Source organism: Nesoenas mayeri (assembly GCF_963082525.1).
Source record: "Nesoenas mayeri genome assembly, chromosome: 8".
Classification (NCBI taxonomy): Eukaryota; Metazoa; Chordata; class Aves; order Columbiformes; family Columbidae; genus Nesoenas; species Nesoenas mayeri.
This window is the reverse complement of record NC_137554.1, coordinates 24,312,999-24,336,193: the sequence shown is the minus strand read 5'-3', so window position 1 is coordinate 24,336,193 and position 23,195 is coordinate 24,312,999. Positions and strand designations below refer to the sequence as shown.

The 23,195-nt window shown below is 43.1% G+C and overlaps 1 protein-coding gene across 5 annotated transcripts in view; it reads right to left on the bottom strand.

The window, feature by feature from the left end:
* The window catches only part of NFIA (nuclear factor I A), a 245,510-nt gene that overhangs the window by 84,724 nt on the left and 137,591 nt on the right, over positions 1-23,195 (bottom strand). For all 5 annotated transcript variants that reach the window (XM_080348450.1, XM_080348447.1, XM_080348449.1 and 2 more), the window contains exon 4: positions 1,632-1,706. In XM_080348450.1, the coding sequence (XP_080204576.1) occupies positions 1,632-1,706 (75 nt within the window). The remainder of the gene's footprint in view (positions 1-1,631; positions 1,707-23,195) is intronic.

Genomic DNA, 23,195 nt, shown 5'->3' with positions numbered 1-23,195 from the left:
GAGGCAGCTCTGCTGTGCAGGGCTCCAACAGCCGAGATAAGATTGTGGAGAAGTGGGATGCCTTGCAGAGGGGGAGGGTGAATCCTCTGGGCTTCAAAAGCCTGACGCTGTCAGGCTTAAATAACATGACATATCACGGAGATGTTCAAAAACTGGTGATAACTTGGGTTTGTCCACCATGGCTGCAGGTAAAGTTAGTGCACGCAGGACAGCAAGTTCAATGTCAAAGTCCCTATTTAAGCACTTCACTAAGGGAACCGATTTGCATATGTGCTGAGCTCTCAGCAGCTCCTTTTGACTTCTAAGTCCTCTTAACTTTGTCCTTCTCACAAAATTCCCACCAGTTGTCAGAGATGAAAATCCCGGAGAAATGTCTGCCTCGAACTTTTTCTCTCTCTGCCTCTCTCCCCAGAGTATAATACCTCTGACATTCATGTATCGCCAGCTTGCCATGCTTTCCTTGTAGCATCCTATTTTTGAATATAAAGCCAATTTACTAGCTAGTGCAAGTCTTTCCAAAAGTGGAAATAAACCAGGAAAATACTTACAGAAACTCTGTGTTCTGACTCAAAACCACAGATTCTCTGCTAGGTTTGTGCCAGTTACATTCCAGCCCCAGAAGAACTTAAACTACACACTCAGAGCCAGTAGCCAAACAAATATTCCTGCTATCTAGAAGGAAAACCATTTTTATCACTGTCTGTGCTAAAGAGACTGGTTACAAACCCTAAGATTTTAAAGGGGCACGTAGTTGTGTGGTTCACTTACAGAAGTGGTACATGGCGATAATACGATGTTATTCCATAGCTCTACACTAGACCAGAAAAGATTCCCAAAGGAGTTGTTCCTATGGCGCTGACTTACCAGTCCATACTCTCTTCTGAACTATCTGGATTATGTCATAGCAAAATACAATCAATGCACCTCTGATCAATGAACAGGGTGGTGACAGGTACTCTTAATTCACTGTTGTTAGTGAGTATTGACAAGCCTGTAATGATCACACTGCAGTGTGTCATTCATGTTGGGGGCATTAGCATTCTTTAAAGGTCAAAAAACAAATCCTTCTAGAAGACAGAATTCCAGAGTTAATGGAAAGCGAAGGCCTTGCGAAGGCGAGATGTATGGCTCTGTATAACCGAGATTATCAGAGCTGGAGCTGGTACAGCTGTTGGCATTACTGCCGAGTTCATCAATCTGCAGGTGTACAAACACACGTACACACGGCACAGATGAACACAACATGCAAAAGTGCCACAAGAAAATTTCCAGGCTTATGTGCATAGATTATGCCATTTCTAGAGGTCTGGTTAGAATACAGGCCTTGGATCCTGCAAGGGATCCACTGGATGAGCTGATCTCTCGAGGCATTTACCTGCATTCGTTTCTAGACAAACTGATCAACTTGCATATTCAAGTTTTCAGCAGTAAAAATTTTTCATTTACTTTTCAAAATTACGCTATTTTGTTTTCCCACATTAAAAGATGTGGCACATAAACACTGCCCACTGGTGAGAAGTGGGGAGAAGAGGCTCTTGATTTTCAAGAATCGGGGAAGGGTCACAATAAGAATCAAAGAAACAAGCTGGGATTGCAGAAACCACATAAACCGGCCACAAAATGATACTTACTTTGTGAGACTCTTACTAGCTCAGTCACACTGAAAACACCTGATGTGACAAAACTGTCCTGGAAGCCCAAATGTCCTACAAAACAAACAGAGGGAGAGAACTGCGATTAGCTTTAAGCATTTAATGACAGTATTCTCAAATAGTTTACTTTCATTTAGACTTAAAATGTGACATCTAATTTCCCACTTAGCAGTAATTATTGTTTATGTAGGTGGGTAACTAGTCATACAGCTATGTAGGCTGCTTTGCGGTTTCTATCTAGAGGTTAGGAAACCTAACATGACACATCAGCAGGGAGATTTTTACATGTTAAAGCATCTCAACAGGAAATCTGAAACAAAAGAAGACTATTTTAATAAACGGTTACCTTGGATGACCCCTAATGACTTCACAATTGAAATGAAAATACTGTACCTAGGAAACAGACAGGACAGCTAAGTTCCATAATCGTTTTAAACATTATTCTCTAAAGAAACATCTGATCAGGATTATCTATCCATTCATTCAAACAACACAAGATTTAAAGATGTACTCTTCATTTTCTAAGGTTACATCAGGGAAATCTTAAAATAGCAGCTGGTTAAAAAAAAATAAATTAATGTCTTTCTCATTTAAAAAAAATCCCAACATTTAAAACTAGTTTTCAAAAAGAAATACAAGTAACTGCATAAGAAAAGTATTGAGTTTTGGACTGTCTTTAGGAACCAGGGCGCTCTCTTCCACGTTCGCCTCCCTTGTTCAAGGAATGGCTCTACACTTGGTATCAAAATGTTATTACACTTTACGTAACACTATTTTCCTTCTTCTCTACAAATGCGCCTGCCACAAAATGTTCATTTAATTTTCACGGGTGTGATCAATGACAAAAGGAGCAGCTTTTGGGCTGTGGCCGATGGGAGTGTGCCGAGCGGGACGGACCTGGACTTCAACTCCAGGTCTGCAGTTCACACTGACCTCCTGCTTTTGAAATCAGGGTCAAAGGAGAAATCTCAGGATAAAGAGATTATTAAAAGAACTGTAAAGTCCTACTTGTCCACGGGATAAGTGGCATATACCTTTTTAGGTTGTCCTACTTAGAGTCACTGATTCCGGTGCACGCACACATATATTATTGAATGTTTTGCAGAGGCACCATCTGCTCCGCTGTTAATTGTTTGCCAGATTCAGTATGATTTCCCTGTGATCAGTATATTCTATGGCGCACCGCGCTCATCACAGCAATACCTTCCTATAATGACCAGAGCAACAGGACTAATGAGAGCTGCATAGTTTTTCTCCTGTCTTTCTTTTGGGGTTCTTTAAAAAAATGAACATATTTCACTGTAATTTCTACCCGTGGAATGGGAAATAAAATAAATGCATCGCGTGTGCAGAACTACCACGGGTGGCATGTCAGGGCAAGCTTTGGGAGAGATCTGGAGGGACGTCAGCCGTTCTCCTCCAGCCAAGATCTCAGTGAATTCTGTTCCTGCACAGAAGAACCTCCTGGTTTCTGTGAGGATCCCACAGTGCCAGATGAACGCAGTCGCTAAGCTAACAACAGACTCGAGACAAGTTTCTGCATCAGGCATGTTTTTATACTTCGGCAATAATGATGAGTTTTCAAACTGTGTATATGTATATCTTTGGGCATCCTTGTGTATGTGTGTATACATATGTATTATGTACACAAACATATAAATATACACAAATCTGTCATGCTCCAGCTGTAGATAAATGTACTATAAAATATTGAAATTGATGCTGAAATTCAACACAAACAAATTCCTCAATCTGCAAACAAGGTTTTTATTTACACCAAGAGAATAAATTTTTCTCTACTTCAAATGAAAAAATGTTCTTACAAGCTTTTATTTTTCCTTACTTTCAACTTAGGAGTAGCTCTCAGATAATTGCAAATGCTTTTGCCTGATTTGCTTTGTATTTCACCATAATGAAGGTGATGACTACATCATTCTGCTTTTTAGAAATGGTTGCTGGCCATACGCAACGTTTGTTCATTGACAGTTTCCCGAGTATTTTTAATATGAAGATCTACTTTTCATATGCTGCAGCAGACCTGCCTATTGAATTAAATGATCTGTGAATTAAAAATAATTCTCTTAGGTCTTCACTGAAACCACTCATGTGCCTAAAATTAAGCATATGCTTAAGTGCCTTGCTGGACCCGGGCCAGGCCGCTTACAACTCCGCAGAGCCCTTGGTAGGGAAGCCAGTCTCTGCTATGTAACTTCTCACACTGTGCTCATCACGGCAGCATCTGAGCAACTTCCAGAAGTACAGCCAGCAACGCTACCAACATCTGTCACGTGTGGGTTCTGCCGCCAGCACCGCACCGGCTCTGCTCCGGTGTCCAGTTCCACCTGCATTCCCCAGGCAGGTGCCTATTGCACGAGGAGTGAAGGTGAAATTTAAATATGGAAATAAAAATTAAAGTTAAAAAAATAAAGAAAAGGCACCCCCCCTCCCCAAACAAAAACCAAAACAAATCACGGCTATCACCAAAACAAATCACAACTGGCTGATTTTTTAAGGGAAAGGCCAGAGCCCTTTGTAATAATCCCATAAGAACACAACTGTAGCACAGCTAACCATGCTACCTTAACCTAGCAAACACAGGTAAAACCAGAAATGAAAACGCCACCGAATGGTTTTAAACACATTCTAGCTCTCATCATTCTGCAGGCATGAGAAAAATTGAATAATTAAGAAATAAAATTATATATATATGAATAAAACATAAAAGTTGAATAAGTTAGCTTGGGCCTGCTAACTTCATTATTCTTATTTTGCTGGGTATACTTGAAATGTTCACGTCAGTAGGAACACTTCTTATGCGTGTACATGTAATAGTAATCATTAAACAACAGCATGCAACCAGAATGATTAGATTTTCATTCTGCAGTACTGAAAATAAACATTTCACAAATGTAAGGTTAATTTCACAATTCTCCCAGTTTGTTATTTACTTAAAAACATTAGGAAATCAGGGGCTCATCTTGCCAATCATTAATAATATCTTGATACCCACAAAAGCAATGCCCTTGGATTAGAGCTGTATCCTGAACTCATTTCGATGCCCGGTTGGTCTGTGAATTCGAACTCCATGAAAGTTTAAAGGTTTGCCTGGCTGGTTCAGATTGCAAAATCCAGGCCCAACACTGTAGCTTTTACTGAGCTGCACTTAGAGCGCAAAACGAAAATGTAAGAAACAGGACAAAGAAGCTAAACGTGTAAAAGAAGAATGACTAGGGAATAGCAGGATTCACAAAATACGTAAAGTAAACATCTTGTGTCTATTAACAGGGGTCAAAATGCAAAAATATATCCATTTGGCTTTTACACTTAATTCTGAATGAGAAAAAAAATAGGTAAAGTCAAGCAATTACATATGCAGATGTTAGCATTAATGAGCTCCTTTACTGAAAAGATGATTAAACATCTTGAAAGCTGGCAAGATTTACTTTTCATGCAGCACTTTACTGAAATAACGTGCACTGTGATACTTCTCCTAAATATCCCAAAGTTAGGACATTGAAATTGCTGTCTGTGATCGGGTTATCTCTGCAGCTTTGTGCAACAGTCACATTCTGGTAGCAAAGCAGGTGTTTGAAATGAGGATGAGAGAATTTTTACTCACTTTATGAAAAACTAACAGAGCTCATTCACTGAATTTCTGGGTATAAATTAAGACACCTGGGTAGCTGAGGCAGGTCCTGACTCAGCAAAACGGTTAGAGCACGTGCTTAATTTTAATCACACGCTTGACTAAAGCACATGCTCATTTGCCCTGCCAAATAAAGATGAGTTGACAAAGTTAAGCAGGTATTTAAATATACTGTTGAATCATTGCCTTCAGCCCAAGTCTAGGTCCAGCGAGGAGTTAGCTTATTGCACAAGACATCACTTTGGCTCACGAGGATGATCGTTTTTCACCCAAGGGAGAAAAAACCTCAGGCTAATAAGACCAAATTGAATAAAGCAGATCACGATACTACCTAATAAATAATAGGTCTTTACAGAATCTCACGTTTGGTACAATGTACAGAAATGATGCAATGTTGTCATAACAAGTACCATGTGAAAAACATCTTTCCATAACTTGATGAATGCTTTAATTGGGGAGAAAATTCATAATGTGATTTACATATTCTTCCTTTAGATCCCAGTAAAGAAGCCAGAAGAAAAGGCTTGAATTGCTGGAGCCTAATTCTGATCTCAAAGAAGTTTTAAACAAGTCTTTCTACACTGATCAAATAGAGTTTCACCTAATTTTCTCCTAATTTACACTGGCAGAGGAGAAATCAGGATTAGGACTTGTTGTCTAATGCTATTTGTTTTGAATTATTAAGCAAACATTCCTATTTCAATGAGTAAACGTGTACAAAGGCAACTAACCTTCGTCCTAAAATCTAGTTTACAGGGAGAGTATTGTCTGCTTTCCCAATTAATGCTGTAAAAAGGAGTCTCAGACATTGAGCTACCAATCAAGAGCTTGTGTTGTAGCTTGAGAAAATCATGACTGATGCAATTACTTTTATGTAGAAAGTCTGAATATGGTCTATAGGTTAAAGTTCACTGGGTTGTTGTTCCTTAATTAAATATCAGAAGATGTTTTCAAGGTGCTCAAGTATTATTGTTATTTAATTAGCAGGCTTCCTTGTGTAACCCAACAGTATTATTTTTATTATAAAATAGTTAGATTGCACTATAAATATATGAGGTATTTTCTAAACAGAGATACAGCTGGTTTCCTGAAATCCAAGCTTAAATAACAACGGGAAGAAGTTACTCCTTTCAAGATGATGAAGTCCAAATCCAGTTATTTATCTTCCACAATGCATTGGAGCTTTGGAAAAGGGCTTTTTGGGAGACTTTGATTCCTTTTCAGTGTTTTGAAATTACACAAGTCCCCCAGACTAGCACCGAAGCCATTTCTAAAGCCTTTTTGATGTTCAGCATCTCACTATACATAGCCATCTTAAAACCTTAAAATAGTAATAATCAATTAGGGTCGCAAGCCTATTATCTTAACCAAATGCCTGCTTAAAAGAAAAGCCCTCTCTGCTCAAAGTGCAACTTGGTTCCTTTGGGTTTTATCCTCTGTCTAGATAATCCCATGTTTCACAAACAATGTGGAGCAATAATATTGATTAGAAAATTAATGTCTGTATCACACAGCACCTGCAGGCCTTGAGAGAGGGAATGTTATCAGAGGGAACCCAGATCACCCCGAGGACTCCCGAAAGATTTGCTGTTCCACCCCTGCACCAGCTGAGGAGGATGGGAGTGACAGAGCCCATCCTAATCTGTGTTCTCCAGCCAAAAGGAAAGGACAGAATACGTGTGCTGTGCTCAAGCCTTTCAGAACTGGTCAACGGTCTGGAGAACAAGTCCTGTGAGGAATGGCTGAGGGATCTGCAGGGGTTCAGCCTGGAGAACAGGAGCTGAGGGGAGACCTGATCTCTGAACTGCCCAAAAGGAGGTTGGAGCGTGGAGGTGGTTGGTCTCTTGTCACAAGTAACAAGTGATAGGATGAGAGGAAGTTGCACCAGGGGGGGTTCAGATTGGATGCTGGGAAAAATTTCTTCATGGAAAAGGCTGTCAGGCATTGGAACAGGTTGCCCACGGAAGTGGCTGAGTTGCCATTCCTGAAGGTGTTTAAAAGGCGCAGAGATGAAGTTCTAAGGGACATGGGTTAGAGGTGGACTTGGCAGTGTGAGGTTAACAGGCTCAATCTTAAAGTTCTTTCCCAACCAAAATTATTCTGCAACTCTATGATTCTATAACATTTACACTCCACTTAACCAGAAGGTGAGTTTATTAAGCCTGGGCTGACCCAGCCACGACTGCATTCCCTCCAGCAGCACATCCCTCGGCAGACACGGGGTCCTGCTGTCAGTAGGGAGGAACGTGCACCTCACTTGTGGGAAGTGTCCACCTCCAGCACACATGTGGGTGACCAAGGCAGCACTCCAGGCTGAAACCAGCCCTGCCCAAGTTCTTGTACCTGCTCACCCTGCCTGGGGCAGCAGCACTGATGTTCACCAAGAGATGCTTGGTCACCACCCCACGCTGGAAATGGAAAGCTAGATCCATGGGGCCAAAGCGCATGTGCTAACTTCACATCCAAAAATACACACGGAGATTAAAGACCTATCCCAGCTGCAGTACTCTGTCCCACACAGCACGAGGGAGCTGTACACAGGCCTGAATATCACACGTAGCTGTAACAAAATTTGCATTTAGCAACAGACCCCAAGTATCGACCCTCCAGAGCTGGCACGACAGCCTCATTTTAATTGCTTTGTGCAAAATGCATTCCTCAAATTCATAAATGATAAACCTTTCGTGGTAAATTATACCACATTTTTAGTTCATGGACTTTTTGTAGAAGAGTTAAGCAAAATATTATATATTAAATGTGATATAGAGACCTCCCTTGTTCCCTGACAAATACTCTCACTTCTATTTCTGCTTGTTATTTCCAATTTATTTTTAATGCCACAGCAATAGCTCACCTTGGGCAAATTACATATTTTCTTATGAAATAACTGCTGGGCCACATGTCACATACGCTGTTATTCTCCCCGGCTCACCTACCTGCTTTTGGCTGAGGTTTTTTTAAGAAGCACCAGAACTTTCTTTGTGGCCCATAGCAGGATGGATTAGACCGTCCAGGGCATGTCGTGTTAGTATAATAGAGGAACACTTTTAAGACTTTAAAGTCATGTAATACAATTCTAGGCTGGATCTTTCTTGTTAAAAAAAGTAGAATGGGAGTGATTGAAAGAAAAAAGGGCCAATATTTGACAACAGAAATCAGCATAACCTCCTAACAGCGGCAGTCATGGATGACTGCCCTTTGACCCAGGGAGATTATGTGGGATTTCAATGACAACAGCTGGAAGTGAGCATGTGAGAATAGAGAACACAGATCTGAGGCCTCCTACAAAAGACTGCACAATCCCTGCCCAGATCTGAGTGTTGATTAGAAATTGTTTCCTGGTCCTGGCTTAATAGAGTGTGAAAATGAAAGTTTTGTTAACCCTTCACAATATGCAAAATCACCAGCAAATGGTTCGCCTTTTTGATTTTTAGCTAAAATGTCTGTATCTAGCAGATGGTGAAACTGTGAAGCACTGCTAGTTTTCATGGGGGCACTTCTGCTCAGCCCCGTTTCCACACAGTTTATCCTCTTGGTGGCCATTGGGAATCAACATCTCAAGGCACGGGGAGAAAGGACTCTCAGGCCTTCACGAGGGAACCCACCCAACCCACCATGACTGATGTTCTCCAAGGTGAACCAGAACAGAAATACCCATGTAATGTCTTCTGCACGTCCCCTTTCGTACACCATTTTAGAATCTCTAATAATAACAATGCCTAATTCTTATTTCAATATGTGCCATTCTGAGCTCCAGAGTCTGGGTTACATATTAAAGAATGTGGACCAGAACAAAAGTGGCATCAGACTGGCTGTGCCACCACCAGCCTGACCCTGCCCAGATCCACAGCAGCTTCAGCTCTTGGGAGGTTCAGCTCATTTTGTATTTCAGTGCAGAGATAGCGTAATGAATGGCAACGATCATAGATGGGAATCAGTTGTGTCAGGCTTTGCCCAGGCGGAGGGCACAAGGATAGTTCCTTTCTCATGAAGATAAAAGTCTTCTTGAAACATTTAAAGCCCTTCAGGTTCAGGTTAAGGACAATATCTAAGATGTTTGGCATGGTTTTTCATTTCTGATTACTCCTAACATTGTAGAGTATTTTTCAGTACTCATGTGGGCGAGAAATCAGTTAAATACAGTTTTTTGATTTAATGATAAAAATTAAAAATCTCCTTCTCTACCATATACAAAATTTGATAAATAAACTAACTGCATTAATCTCGATAGGGGCCTATAGCTTGAAAAACAACAGATGTCTTAAATTACCATATTTCTGTTTCAGGTCCTCAATCCAAAAAGCAAATATTAAAGAAAAGAAGAAAAATCATTATAAATGGTCATATTCATTTGGCAGCTTATAAAATAATGCGCTCCTCAAAAGCCTTTCAAAGTAAACGAGATGAAATCTACCCTGGGATAATCATTCTGGAATATTTATGGCATCCAACAATAAAAAGAGTAATAAAAAGAAAAGCCCGCCTCCCTGAAAATAATAATATGAAGGAGTTATTTATCTTCATATTTTCATATCAACCCTGGTTACAAGCGCAGTGACAGCTGGGATCTCCAAGGTCTGTGGTGATATTGCCAGTTCGGCTTCGCCGTTTGATGCATGATTCAATGTCCAAACGAGCCCGGAGAATCCACATGATTCCCTTGAGCTTCCCGGGGATGTTGGTGGCACGAGGTGGACCATGAGGCCCACAGAGACCTCCCTGTGCTGCCAGAACAAGCACCCGCCCACTCTCACAGGTGAGCGATAAATATGGGTCAGGAGGGGGAGAACTGAGAAGATGGGTCCTGCTGTCCCTGTTCCTCTCCCCCTTTGTAAAAAGAAAGCCTCGATATCACAAACCAGGCATCACATTAACCTCCGGACGCCCAGAGAGCTGGAAAAACCTCCTAAAGAGAATAATGTCAGGATAATTTCTTTTATGTCAGCATCATATTGCTGGTACAGCCTGAGAACACTGGTTTCTGCGGCTCGTTTGTCTGGGGCAGATCACACACACACTCTGTCAACCCTCCCTGCTCCTCTTACTCCTCATCAAGTAGTGAAATTTTCCCTCCTGAATTTTGTGCAATGGGTTCAAGGAAGCTGCTGGCAGAAATGAGGGCCTGTAGGAGCCGGTGCCGGGGCTGCAGCCTGTAAACGTGACATGTAGCCACATTCTGGTCTTCACACTGATGGAGCGTGGCTTGATACATGCAGAATTTACTTGGGTTTACACTGCTTCAAATTAGAATTTAGCTACAGTATCAATGCCATAAATATTATAGCTGATGCTGTGTGAAGAACATCAGTGGGAAAATAAATGTAAGGGTATTTAAAAACTGGTGCGGAATCCTTAGGTATTCAGACTAATCACGGACTGAAATAAGCACATTTGTTTCAAATCCTGTTTATAGCACTGCAGCCCCTCCCTCCTTTAAATCTTCCTCTTAACCATAGTGATGTTTATTGAATACCTGTCATTTCTCCAGCAGCATGTGCCAACAGCAGCTCACCAGTGCCAGGCTGCATGAAAACCCTTCTGTCTCCTATTCTCCAAGGGGCTCCCTTAGATCAACTACTCACCATACCCAATACACTGAAACCCATAAATTTGCAGATACTGCAGTCAAAATTCTTAACAGGAAAGTGCACCCATTTTGCCCAGCATAGCATACTGAAATATCACATGGTGAGAAGCATTTCTCACCATGTGTAAACTGTCAATTTGATTTGAAATTAAAATTTTTTATTAACATGAGCATTTCTGAGCCTCCCGCTGGCAGCAGCCCTATTGCTGAAAAGTGACATGATTTGTGACACACAGGCTGTACAGAAGCCCCATGCCAGCAATTGTTAAACCCATTTTCATTCTGCTTTAATACGGTATGACACTCAGGAAAATAATTTTAATATTTAGGAGAAAGAGGGTAAGGGCTTAAGGACTGAAGTCCTTTATGGGTGTAAAGCAGGATTAGAGCAGCATGAAAATATGGCACGGAGGTCTCCCCGTCTCACAAGTCATGTCTCTTTTCAGCAACCGGGACCATCTGCAGGAGGCTAAGCAAGGTCCATGGTGAAGCACAAAGCCTCCTTTTAAATCCAGTTGATATTTCAAACACAGCATGAGGTACTTTCCACCTATGAATGCCGAGATGCTTGTGCACAGGGAAATGCTTGCAACTTCAATAATTAAACCCTCTCGTACGGGAGGTAGGATTTTTCTCGTTTCCACAGTGGTCTGTTATTTTTCCATGTTTATCGTTTCCCCAGAGGTACCAGCGGTCACCAGAGATACTAACATTTATACAGTGAATTACTTACAAAAGAGGAAAATTTTGTGACTATTACGACTTTTAAGCCCAGGAATCTACCTCTTCATCAGCGTGGTGGGAAGATTTTTTTGTTATTTTAAACAGGCACCAAGTGAACACAAGAAACGGGACACTTCTGTGGCGACAGATTTGAAGGCCATGTTATACACACACGCAGAAGACAAAAGTTCAGTGGGGATTTTTACAAACGTAAGCCTGTGTCACTGCTGCAAGCTGCTGACTCAACTGTGTCACCTGCGTATTTCTCAGAGTGGATCATTTTTTTTCCAGTAACATCATGTTCTGAGGAAGTTTATCATGAAACAAGTATCACGAACAGTCATTCTGAGCAGCAGAACAGCTTTGATAAGTGTCGACACGCATCTGACTTTTCTTTTAGCTCCTAACACTATTCATCACATTAAACACTCAGCTCTGCTGGACTCTCTGTTCCTAGTAAACACAGAGCGATTTCTAATTGCCATAAAACAGCCAGTTAAAAAAATGTAGTATTTTAAAAATAATTTTAGATGGTGGAATGAAATACCAGGATGATTCAGATGCCCTGGAAGTATTCAGTTTTGAACATAAAGCTGTGGGCTCATTTATGTTAATAACAGCATTTGAGAATTCAATCTGCATGAAAAACATGGTCCTCAATAAAGCCATGATATATAGTTACTATAAGTATGTAGGTTCTTGTAAGTCTTAGGTTTAAATAAGCGCTGTGTGTAAATATCTAGTTTTAATTAGTATATTGCCAAGAAATTATACAACTAGACTCAGCGATGCTGTAATTATTGTGGGATCTATAAAACCCTCCCTCGGCTGGTGGTAGCTGAGTGTGTCCACCAAGGTTCCTCTGTGGACACCCAGGGAGGCTGAAGCCCTGTGGACGCAGAATTAGGGGGTATAAAAAGAAGTGGGGTTTGTGTATTCAGAACATGTGGCAGAATGCTCTAGAAAAGCCTGGTGTACAGGAGAAGTTGGTGGTCAGGCGAGGGCAGGCAGCTTTCCTGTCCCTCTTTGCTGGGCGATACGGACACAAACCCCAGCGACTTCGCCAGCTGTTTCCACTCATCCTCCCTTCTTGGCACTCCTCTCTCTTCACACCAAGGCACTCTCAAAAGGCTGTGGCTGGACACCATGATAATGGAAGCTGTAGAAATATCTGCTGAAGATTAGATAGTGTAAATGCAACGTGAGAATCAGGACGCTGGGCATGGAAGCTGTGTCACGAGGATCACCCAGCTTCACTTGTCCCCACGGGCTTTCTCTTCAGGGTTGCATCTTACACCTCCTCTGGTGACACCACCAGTGAGCAAACTTTAATTCACAATAAACCGCATGAAAATCATGTTACTCTATTTACCTACTGCCCTTTACATCGTATCACCTGGACTTTTCTCCCCAGAGGTTGTTACTCCTCTATTCTTCGTACAGAACAATCATCTCCTACCTTCCATGACTTGGTCCCAGGTAGGCTGACTTTCTCTAGGTTTACATGTCAGTTATCTCCTTGTGGCTGGGGAGGGAAGAGACTTTCCACTAGTCACGTCTTGACACATGTTCAGTCTGCCCTTGACTGTTCACATTACCAGGCTCATGAAATCCAGTTGGGCCACCCTGAGACAGCCCTGCATGGAAGACGGGGGGAACCTCACAAGGTTTTCTCCAGCAGCACCTGGGCTGTGTCACCCTGAGCAGCAGGGTACCAAGGTATGTCTTTAGAATAAAGCTGTGAAATACTGGTGGTAAAGAAGACAGACAAGAGTGGGTCTGGGAGCACAGAAATGCTTGTCTGGGGACATGTCAAGCTTGCACAAGACCTAGAGCACAAAACTTGATGCTTATGGATGCAGATTAGGCCACTGTAGGCAAACAAAATGTGCCCAACAAGTCTGGGCTTACAACTCCTGTCCAGACAGCGGTGACACCAAGTCACGTCATCCTCTCCGTCGAGGCGCTGCACACCAAGGGCTGGGAACCGGAGGGGTTGTCCTCATGGCCTGCTAGCAGAGACCAAATTGCCTCCCCCGAGCACAGAACCTCTGGATGGCCAACAAGGTTTGCACCAACCTCACTTGAGTTATGAAGGACATCTCCAGAGAAGATGGAGACAGCAGTGGAGAACCCACAGTGTATTAGTGGGTAATTCCTCCAGCCAAGTCCCCAACTAGGAGCAGAAGTCCAGTGGGAAGAGGTTGTGGAGCCCAGCAGCAGAGCTCTGTATCATGACTGAGACTGTTTTATTGTGATTTTCTGTTTTGTAAGGCAGGATGCCCTGTCTACATTCCTTTACAGACTAAGAATGGACATTTATTAACAAGTACTTGGGCGGACAGCCCAAAACTCTAGACTCCTGGCCTGGGACTGTATGACAGAGAGGGCCAGTGACCCCTGTTTGTGTTTACTGTACTTCTACAGACACATGGTGGTGTGATAGGGACATTCACTTTCTCAGGTTCAGGCCAAGGTCAGGCCAGAACACAGACCAAATTTGTTTTCTCCATGTAATCTGCTTAGACTGAAGCCCAAAGAGGGCCTCCAGGTTCACTAATTGTGAGTGCATTTTGAGGGATTCAAGATTCACAAAGTAAACAGAAAGGGCAGAGAAGGACCTTCTTAGTCCTTACGTAATTTCACGTGCTCATCTCACGTGTGGCAGATATGGTGCATCCAGGGGAGGTGCCTCAAGGAACTCAGATGACAATGGTGGGATGTCTCACCCCAGGATGTTGCCTCCAGCAACTCAGACACAGACTTAGTATTAAAGTGAGGACCTGAGATGAATCTGTTGCTTAGAAGCTGGGTTGGTCAACTGAGCCTATGCAGCCCCCTTCTTCTGGTAGGTTTGCCTCTCTAGACCTTCTTGCTCGTCCCCAGCAGCCAGTGCGATCCCCAGGGATGCAGAAACGTGGCGGTGGGGTGGAATCCCTATGGCAGATGCCCCATCCACATGTATTTAAGAAAATCTAAAGATATCGCAAGGCCAGGACTTCATATTTTGGACCATGCTCAGCAGCCTGGCTCACCTGTCCTGTGACAGCCATCAGGCTTGTTCTAACAGTACCTTGCATATAAACAATGAGACTTTGTACTGTCAATGATTTTACATGAAAGGCAGACCTTTTGCTGATGAGCAGCAGTTGATCAGGCAGAAAGAATGAAAATGGAAAAGGAATTCCACTCACAAGGACCTTTATGTTAAACTAAAGCAACTCAGGTAAAAAGGGAACCCATCCATTATGGTTTATAATGGATAAACATCCATTTCTTCTCTGTTCCTTCTTTGCTTGCATTACTGAAATACAGAAATAAAGGGAAAAAAAATGATGGATGGATTTTGGAAGACTCAGAGTTCAACTCAGGATGGATGTGATCCCAACATTTCAGATTCTTATCTCATCGTAATTGGAATAGCTGAACCTCTCTTGTCTGCAAAATTAGGCAAGACATCCTGTGAGAATGGGCTCTTTTTCACAGCAGTTTAGTCCCCAGACACAAAAAGAATGAAAACAAGAAATGGAACAGAACATTTTTACTTTTGAATAATGGCTTCATTTGGGCAGTTTAGAACAAAACTTCACTGGAAGAGTTGAGGAGGAAGTTCTTGCTGCCAGGATGCCCATCCCTAGACACATTCTTCCACAGAACACATAAATATTTCACTAATTTATCTAAGAAACTCCCATTTTGTAGAAGAGAAAAAACAGAAGGGAAGAAAGTACACGTGGGCAGTGGATACACTGTCCACCCTTCTATCCTGAAGAAATCATTCAACCAAGTCAGTGTGCCCTGCTAGATCCACCTTTGCTCTTGCAGTGAGCTCTTTCTTTGTCTCCTCTGGCTTTTCAAGATGAGCAGGATAGGGCTGGGTGGCTTCCTCCAGCAGCAGAATCTCGGGTCCAGAGCAATTACAGCATTAACCTGAAATGTCTCGGTTTTAAATCTCCCCGAGGTTCAACACAGAGGGAGATGAATTCCCAGAAGACCCAGTATCTCCACTGTATATAGAGGGAGACTGAGGATTTTAGATTTGTAGCTGGTGCCTCATTTTAATGCCTAATGTTAGGTGGGATGAAAGCCCAGCCTTAGTCCATATACTATGTTAGCACAAACCTGAGAGAAAATTTGCTTTCTTCCCTATATCTTGCCACAGGCAATCTCTCTTGCCACGCCATGCTTCTCTGTCCTTACATTTATATCTGGCTACTGTTTTGTTTGCTTGTTTGTTTTTAAATTCAGAAGACCGTAAAATACAAGTATTGCTGAATTATCCTTGTGTTCCTGTCCTTCATCTGGTTCATTTGCAGGAGGGAATAATGATCTGTCACCAAGGTAAATTCATTACCCGGCAGATAATGCCACAGTGTTTCTGCTGCCCATTTCACAGTAAGACATTCTTTTTCAATGATGTTGCATCTCTGTTCTCGTGGGAACAGTTTACGGCTGACATAGCAATAGTAGTAATAACAACTTACATTTATATTGCACACGGGATGATCTTTACTTTTCTCTCCTTCTAACAGTGGACGGCTCCCAGTCAACTGCGAACGCATCCTTCATGGCCATGACAGACAGAAATCTGGATTCACTATTACTGGGCTGCCTCATTCCTCAGCCGTTTGCTCCAGCTGTTGTATCCTTTCCAGCCCCTTTTATTATTGCTTTAAATTGAGCTGTGGGCCACTACTACACCACTGCTCTAAGCCTTTCCTCAAAAGAATCTGTAGGGCTCCCCTCCTGCCTCAGAACCATGGCCACATCAGCCCATCAAGCTGCTGTCCATCCTCTTCCCGTCCTCCTGTGGCTCCAGCTACGCCATGCTCTGCTGTACCACAAAATTGGCTCCCTCTGCATGGCGTGGGGGACACAGCTGGCTCTCTGCATTCTGCTACTGGAAATTTCCTGAAAGAGAACTCCCTGATTTTTAAGGACTTTGAGGAATATAACATGTGGGAAAACTGCAGGTGGTCTGAACTGCAAAGCTGGTCAGGTGGGGACACCCCCCAAACACCAGCAGGTTTTCACATGGGGATGCAGCTGTCAAAGAGCCTTCTGTTTTAAGAGTAAGGAACCAAAGTAGAAAAATAACAAGGACAGAGGTCTAGATTATTTGCAAGTGAGTGTTACAAGCAACCTTCCCTTACGATCCTGGGAGAAGAAATGCCAGAAAAGGGTTTGTCCCACCACGGTCTGACTGATGGTGCTGACATCCTTGTGCCTGATCCTGCACCCCGGCTCACCTCGGCAGACACTGCACCCCAAAGCATCAACCCTCGCTATGTCACCCGGCGGGGCACAGCTGGGGTGACATGGCAGTGAGCCCTCAGGAGGGCAAAGGCCAGAGAGAAGGAAAATCTTGTGATCCCTGGAGCAGTCCTATCGTTTTCTCGCGCCTCCTTTTGCCGGCAGCAGGAGCGCGGTGCTGGCTCCTCGTGCCAGAGTGGGGCTTGCAGCAGATCCCCCTGCTTCAAGTAGTTGTGAGGGAGGGCGGGAGGTAATGATTAGAGACACTCAAAAATCATTACATTAATTGAATCTTATGAAAATGGAAAACAATGGCAGCGTGTAATAATAAAAACCCACTATAACCACGTACATCTCTTGTTTACTAGTAAAGCGCTTCACTGACTACAGATTTACTCTGGGGCACAGCAGGAAACTTTTCTCCTTTAAATTTAATCAGCCCTTTTTTGCCCTTTTTTTTTTTTTTTTTCCTTTCAGAGAAAAATACCAGCTATCAGATCTGTGTTTCCCATCCGCTCCTAAGACTCCTGAGTGCAGTGCCTGGAGGTGATGGTGTGAACTCACTCAAGAATGCAAAGGCATTTTATAAATCATTTGGTTTCAGCAGGAGGGGGAGAAAAGGAGAAGGCAGAGGGATGATATAGTTTACAGCACATACTCGGCAGTAACTCCCAACTGTCAAACTTCAGCATTTTCTTCAGTTGCAACAGCGGTTAACAAAAAAACCTTAAGACAGCAGACACGAAATGCATATAGTGAGCAGCACATTTAATCGACTGGCACCTTTCTATCACCCCACCACCAAAATCTATCCGGACACTATCATGACCGAGGAAAAAAAGAAGTTGTATAACTGAAGCAACGTCACTGATGGGAGAAAAAGGAGCAGAAATGAATAACATGAGCTGCTGTAAACAAGTTGCGGTGCCCTTTGTGTGCAAGATAACAATAGCAGAGTTGAAGGAGTGTGTTTACAAGCATGGCTCACTCGCCTCACCTTCCTCCTGCCCCCTTTCGCCACCCTCGCTACTCGCTCCTGGGAAAATATTTGCAAACCATTGCAAATAAAAGTCTCCTTCTTACTTTCCAAGAAACGGATCTGGTAATTTTCCATTTCGCTCACACTACGGCCAGGCTTCAGAGGGGATTTTAGTCTCGCCGCTCTGTGAGACTCACGCTAAACTTTCTTTCCATTTCCTATCTAGCAACTCCTCTAGCTAAAAAGTAGTGCCTGCAATTAAAGAATAGTATCTGATTAGCTATAGAAGTAATGAGGCTTTTTCTAGGAGCCTGGTCTCACCAAAGGGCCCTCCCTTGACAACAGCACCAGTCCAGCACACAGCTTTGAGGAGCTGTGCGTTGCTCTTCATGTGCACCTCTGCCTATGTACACAACTTCGTATTTACAAAATGAAGGCTAGCTGGAAAGCACCTGATTAACCCATGAATCTGCAGCACACGCAGACATATAGATTTTTTTTCAGAGTGTGAAAACCAAATATGAGTATGAAGGTTGGAATCCATTTGAATGAAAATCACCTTGTACCTGTAAAACCAGGTATGATTCATCCAGGCACTACACCACATGCAGAAACCAGAGGAAGGTGTGATATAACGATGTACATTTTTGTAGTGTGTATATATATATATTTGGAAAGGTCTAGAGTCAACAGAATGTGTCTTGTGTCAGTCAGAAAGTCAGAACAAAAGAACAAGAGTGCGAGTGAGAAAGCACGATCCCTTATCACGGCTCTCGGCGGTGGCATTCACGGCCAAATGAACCACACTCTGGCTGAAGCAGCAGAGGTTGAGGTGCTGACAGTTCCAGACACAGTGAAGGGTAAGTGTTTAAGTACAAGGAAAAATAGGGGGTTTTATGAAGGTCCAGGCTGGCTAGGACTCAAATTGTGGGGAATTTCTGATGTTTCGGGTGGGCGTGTTGAGCAGTGGAACGACGGCTGCCACCCAACACTCCACCTCCAGCTCATCCGCAGAGCACAGCTCCCAGCACACATTTGTAATTCCCAGTGGTCTGACCACAAAGGGCAAGATTTTGGCTAGGGATTGCTTCCCATCGCCTGAGTGCAGCGCTAAGTCAGGCTGGATATTGCTGTTGCTGTCTCAGCGTGGAAGGTTCCCCGCTCACTCCACCAGCCGACTGGCACCGCTGCAAAGAGACGCCACCTAAATAGATGTGAAGTAATGAATACTTCGGATACGCGACTGATTTCAGAATGTGCTTTTATCCACAGGCCCTGTATTTATAGTTCAAGCCTTTTCAATTAATACGCACACCCTACAAGAATTAAACTACTAATTATCACATTTTCCCGTGGTTCACAGAACTTTCATCAGATCTAGTAAATGAAATCACGAGTTCAGCAGAAGAAGCTTTACTGCGCCAAATTATGTCAAGGGTATATCATGTTGATAATAAAAGATCACTTGGTTGGAAGCCTAACCTAGAAGGTTGGGGAGGCGTAAAAAGTTCACATTTTGGATCGCGCTGCTCTGGTGTGGGCGTTTCGTGTTTTTTCTCTTGGTTATTGTGGAAGGCAATTTTCCTGCAAGTAAAATTTTCCCTTTGTCTTACATTACAGGCATTAGGAAATTCTTACATCAAAAGACAAATAGATAGGTTTGGGGTTTTGTTTTGCAAGTTAGGCCTTGGCATCACATTCTCTTCCAATTAATAAACTCCCCTCTCTACAGGACAGAAAATTAAAACTATGCCTATACCACAAATAAACTTCTTTCCCTAAGTGTCTGTCTTCTTGGTGGGCAAGTGTGGTGTTCAAAAGCGTCCTGTAGGCTGTGTCAAAAAAAGCCTCGTCCCCACAGAGGGGAGAGGGAAAGTCACCAAAGTCACCTTGCCATGGCACGGGAGCTTCCGAGGAGGGGGCTCCCGGCCAGCCCGTGTTCAGGCTGCCGTTTAGATGGCCCTTGCTGTTATCTTGTGGATAAAAACACATGGAAAGGAGTGGAATGGAGCAAAAGAATAAAAATATATCTTGAAATGACTTAGAATAATCGCAGCTGTATTTCTGCACCTTACCCACTGGAAAGGTTCATCGCCTTTTTCCTGTACACACATATGGAGAAATAAAAATATATACCCTAGCCACATTTTTATTTCTCCTTTTCCTTGCAGTATTCAGCCACTCCAAGTGTAATGCACATTTCATGTCTTTCAAGCACTGCTTTGTCATGCTATAAGCATTCATTTCATGCTTTGAATATTTCCTGTCACACTCGCCTTGGATGAATTTTTGGTGGGAATGCTTTGCTCGTGAAGGTTAATGGTTAGCAGCACTGAAACCCGAAGTCCTCTGTCAATCCCCAGGTCTCAAACATGGCAGGGCCCTCCACGCGGCCCCAGCAGCGCTGACCCTGACTGACGACCACGATGCTGCCCGACTGACGGTCAACACCCTTGGCTGTCGCAATCGCAGGGTCCCCTCAAGAGAGTGCCAGCTATTGATAAGCAAGCTCAATCCTAGAGAGGACCTGCTAAATCCTGGCAACAGTGTGACGGTGCCTCACAATCTGGTCCACAAAATCATTTGACTTTGAGCACGAATCTCAATGAAAATACGGTAATACAGGAAAAAAATGGTGTTTTCTTTCCTAGTTATTCAGATGCTTCTCATGACAATCTGGGAAACACAACTGCATGCTGCAAAGTTTCAATTCTAGACTATTATGATTAAAATACTGTATTTCCAGTTCTTGTTGGAATCTACCCATGATGAAATAAGATGAAAAAATGCAAGACTAAATCACACATCAGTTAAATTTATAACCAGGCATATCTGCTTTTGTTTCCTTGGGAAACGCTGACTCTCAGAGCTGCCCACACGCGCTCTCTCCCAGGGGGTGATGAAACACAGGCTGGACCTCATTGGACTTTCGTCACCTGATGAGTCCTGTTGGAGTCAACAGTTGATTCTGTCCAACCCATAGGAAGGTAGGAGAGCAGCCCCACCAGTGCCCTCCTGCCCAGCCAGAGCTTTCAAGCCTGGACAAAGTTCCCATTGCTGTTCCTGGTAACCAACGTGATCTGTAAGGGTGCAAATCCGTTCAGAATTTGGTCCTGGCAAGATACAAAGGTGCAAACAAGCTGACATCACCAGGAGCTTTGACTTCAGCGCCAGCTATGAGATTCCTTATTGAAAATGCTAAGGGCTTTTTCTTTTTTTTAAAGCTTTTTTTCTGAAGCAAAGTTAATTTTAGATTAGTCCCTCAGGCTGTGATAACTCCTCAGCGTTGCTCTGTAAACAAGAGAGGAGAGTCTTCTTGGATTTATAAGACTGGGATGCAAATGATCCCATGAACAAGAACACTAATAAAAGCTGCCGTTACTGTATTACCCTGATTGCAACATTAACCGAAAGAAAACTTTTTCTGCAAGGCTCGGTTATCTGCTGCGAATGAGGTTTTTTGGGAATGTTCCTTACCAAAGATGATGTACTTTCTAACGGTACCAGTTTCAGCATCATATGTTCAGAGAATGGTTCATGCCCGTGCCCTCCCCAGGTGGGAATTAAGGGAATTTAGGTGGGAATCCAAAGACCGCTGACCCTGGAGACACCTCTCGTCCTGCCGCACTTGCAGCACCTCCTCGGTGGGTTCGGTGTAAAGCTGGTTGACATCAAGTTCAGCCAGAGCCAAGAGGCGGGAAGCAGCTGGACCCACCTGAAGAGGTGGAGGTGGGAGGTCAGGTATGGCCTGAGAAGAGGGATGGCCTTGGCAGACAGCCTGGTTTTGCTAGCTTTGGCTGTCGTAGGAACTGGAGATCTCTCAGCTACCATTTAATTTATGGTAGTTGAGCGATGGGAAGAACCACAAAGAACACTTAATGTTTTATGCCCATCTCAGCTCAAGAGGAAGGTTTGAACAGTGAAATCTGCATCCAAGAAGAGTGCCCAACCCTTGGGCCAGACAGGCCCCGATTCCACTGGCTGCACGACGCAAGAACACCAGGTTTTGGGACCAGAAAGGGGCAGGATGCTGCAGCCTGGTAGTTAAGGCAGAGAGCTCATTCCACAAGCCGCTTTTGTATTTTACCAGGTTGCACATGGTCCCTCCTGCCTTGCAGCCGCAGCTGTATCGCACCTGCCACAACCAGCCTCGCCCAGAGAAGAAGAGAAGAAACTTTTCTGTTTGTACATCCCCACTATTGCCTTCTCCTCCCCCAACAGCTTGAGGACCAGAATTTCCTCCTTTATGTTTTTAGGCACGGAAAAGTAAGCATTTACTTCTACATTTTTTTAAAGGTTTAATGCTCAAGTCCAGCCCTACTTGAGCAAAGAATTCACAGATGATATTTACAAGTCCAGTGTAATTACTGCAGGGTTGAAAAACGAGTTCTGTGAGTTACGGTACATCATTGTTTTTCTTTTTTTTTTTTTTTAATGTTACAAAGAACAATGTGCCTTTCATTTCCTGCAGTGCTGTTAAGGTACTTGTAGCTCAAAGCAGCAAGAATACATTAAAACTAAAAAGCATTTAGTTTGGGCATTAAACATTTTTATTTTTTAGATAAATGCCTCTCCCTCTACAGAAATTGTTTGAGCAATGAATTTGGCACACATTTGTAATCAGCTGTAATAACGAGTGCTGCCTTGCTCACTTGAAATGAGAGAATTTACCAACTTCTTTAAAAAGAATGTGCCACTCTCCAATGAAAGCAGTGTGCTATCAACCCGGGGTTATCGAATCGCAAGGCCACAGGCTCGAGAGGCATCAGCTGTCTGTAGAAAATGACACAGCGTTCTCCTGCTTTACCCAGCGTGCTCCGTGTGCACCTTTACGCTGCAGTTATTAATCTACCTTTACGCTGCAGTTATCAATTCGCCAGCACCACCACATCAAACACAAACATCGCCCGGTGCATGTCTGACATCCAGTTACCGACAGCAGTAACGCAGCGCGGTACCACAATTATCAACCCGTTTGTGCCTTAAACTCCTGCTGGAGCAGAGCAGGATGTGACTTCTTATATTCACCGAATCTCTGAAAGCTAAAATCACAGGTATCCCCACTTTGCAGAGAAAAAAGCTGGAAAGTTTTCCTACAAAAGTTGAAAATAATCCCACTTACAACAACAACAAAAAAATCTGATAGCCGTTTCCATGACTGAAAGTGAGAATAAAAGCCCTAGAGAGAGTCCCCGGCAATGCTGAGCCGGGAATTCAGTTGTTCCTGATCCCCAGGCATGCAGTCACTTCACTACATCAGGCAAGCCATTTTGTCATCCTCAGCTCACTGAAAACTAGTTTGTTTATAAAATACAACACCAAACCAGTGCATTTAACAAGCTTTTAAAATCAATA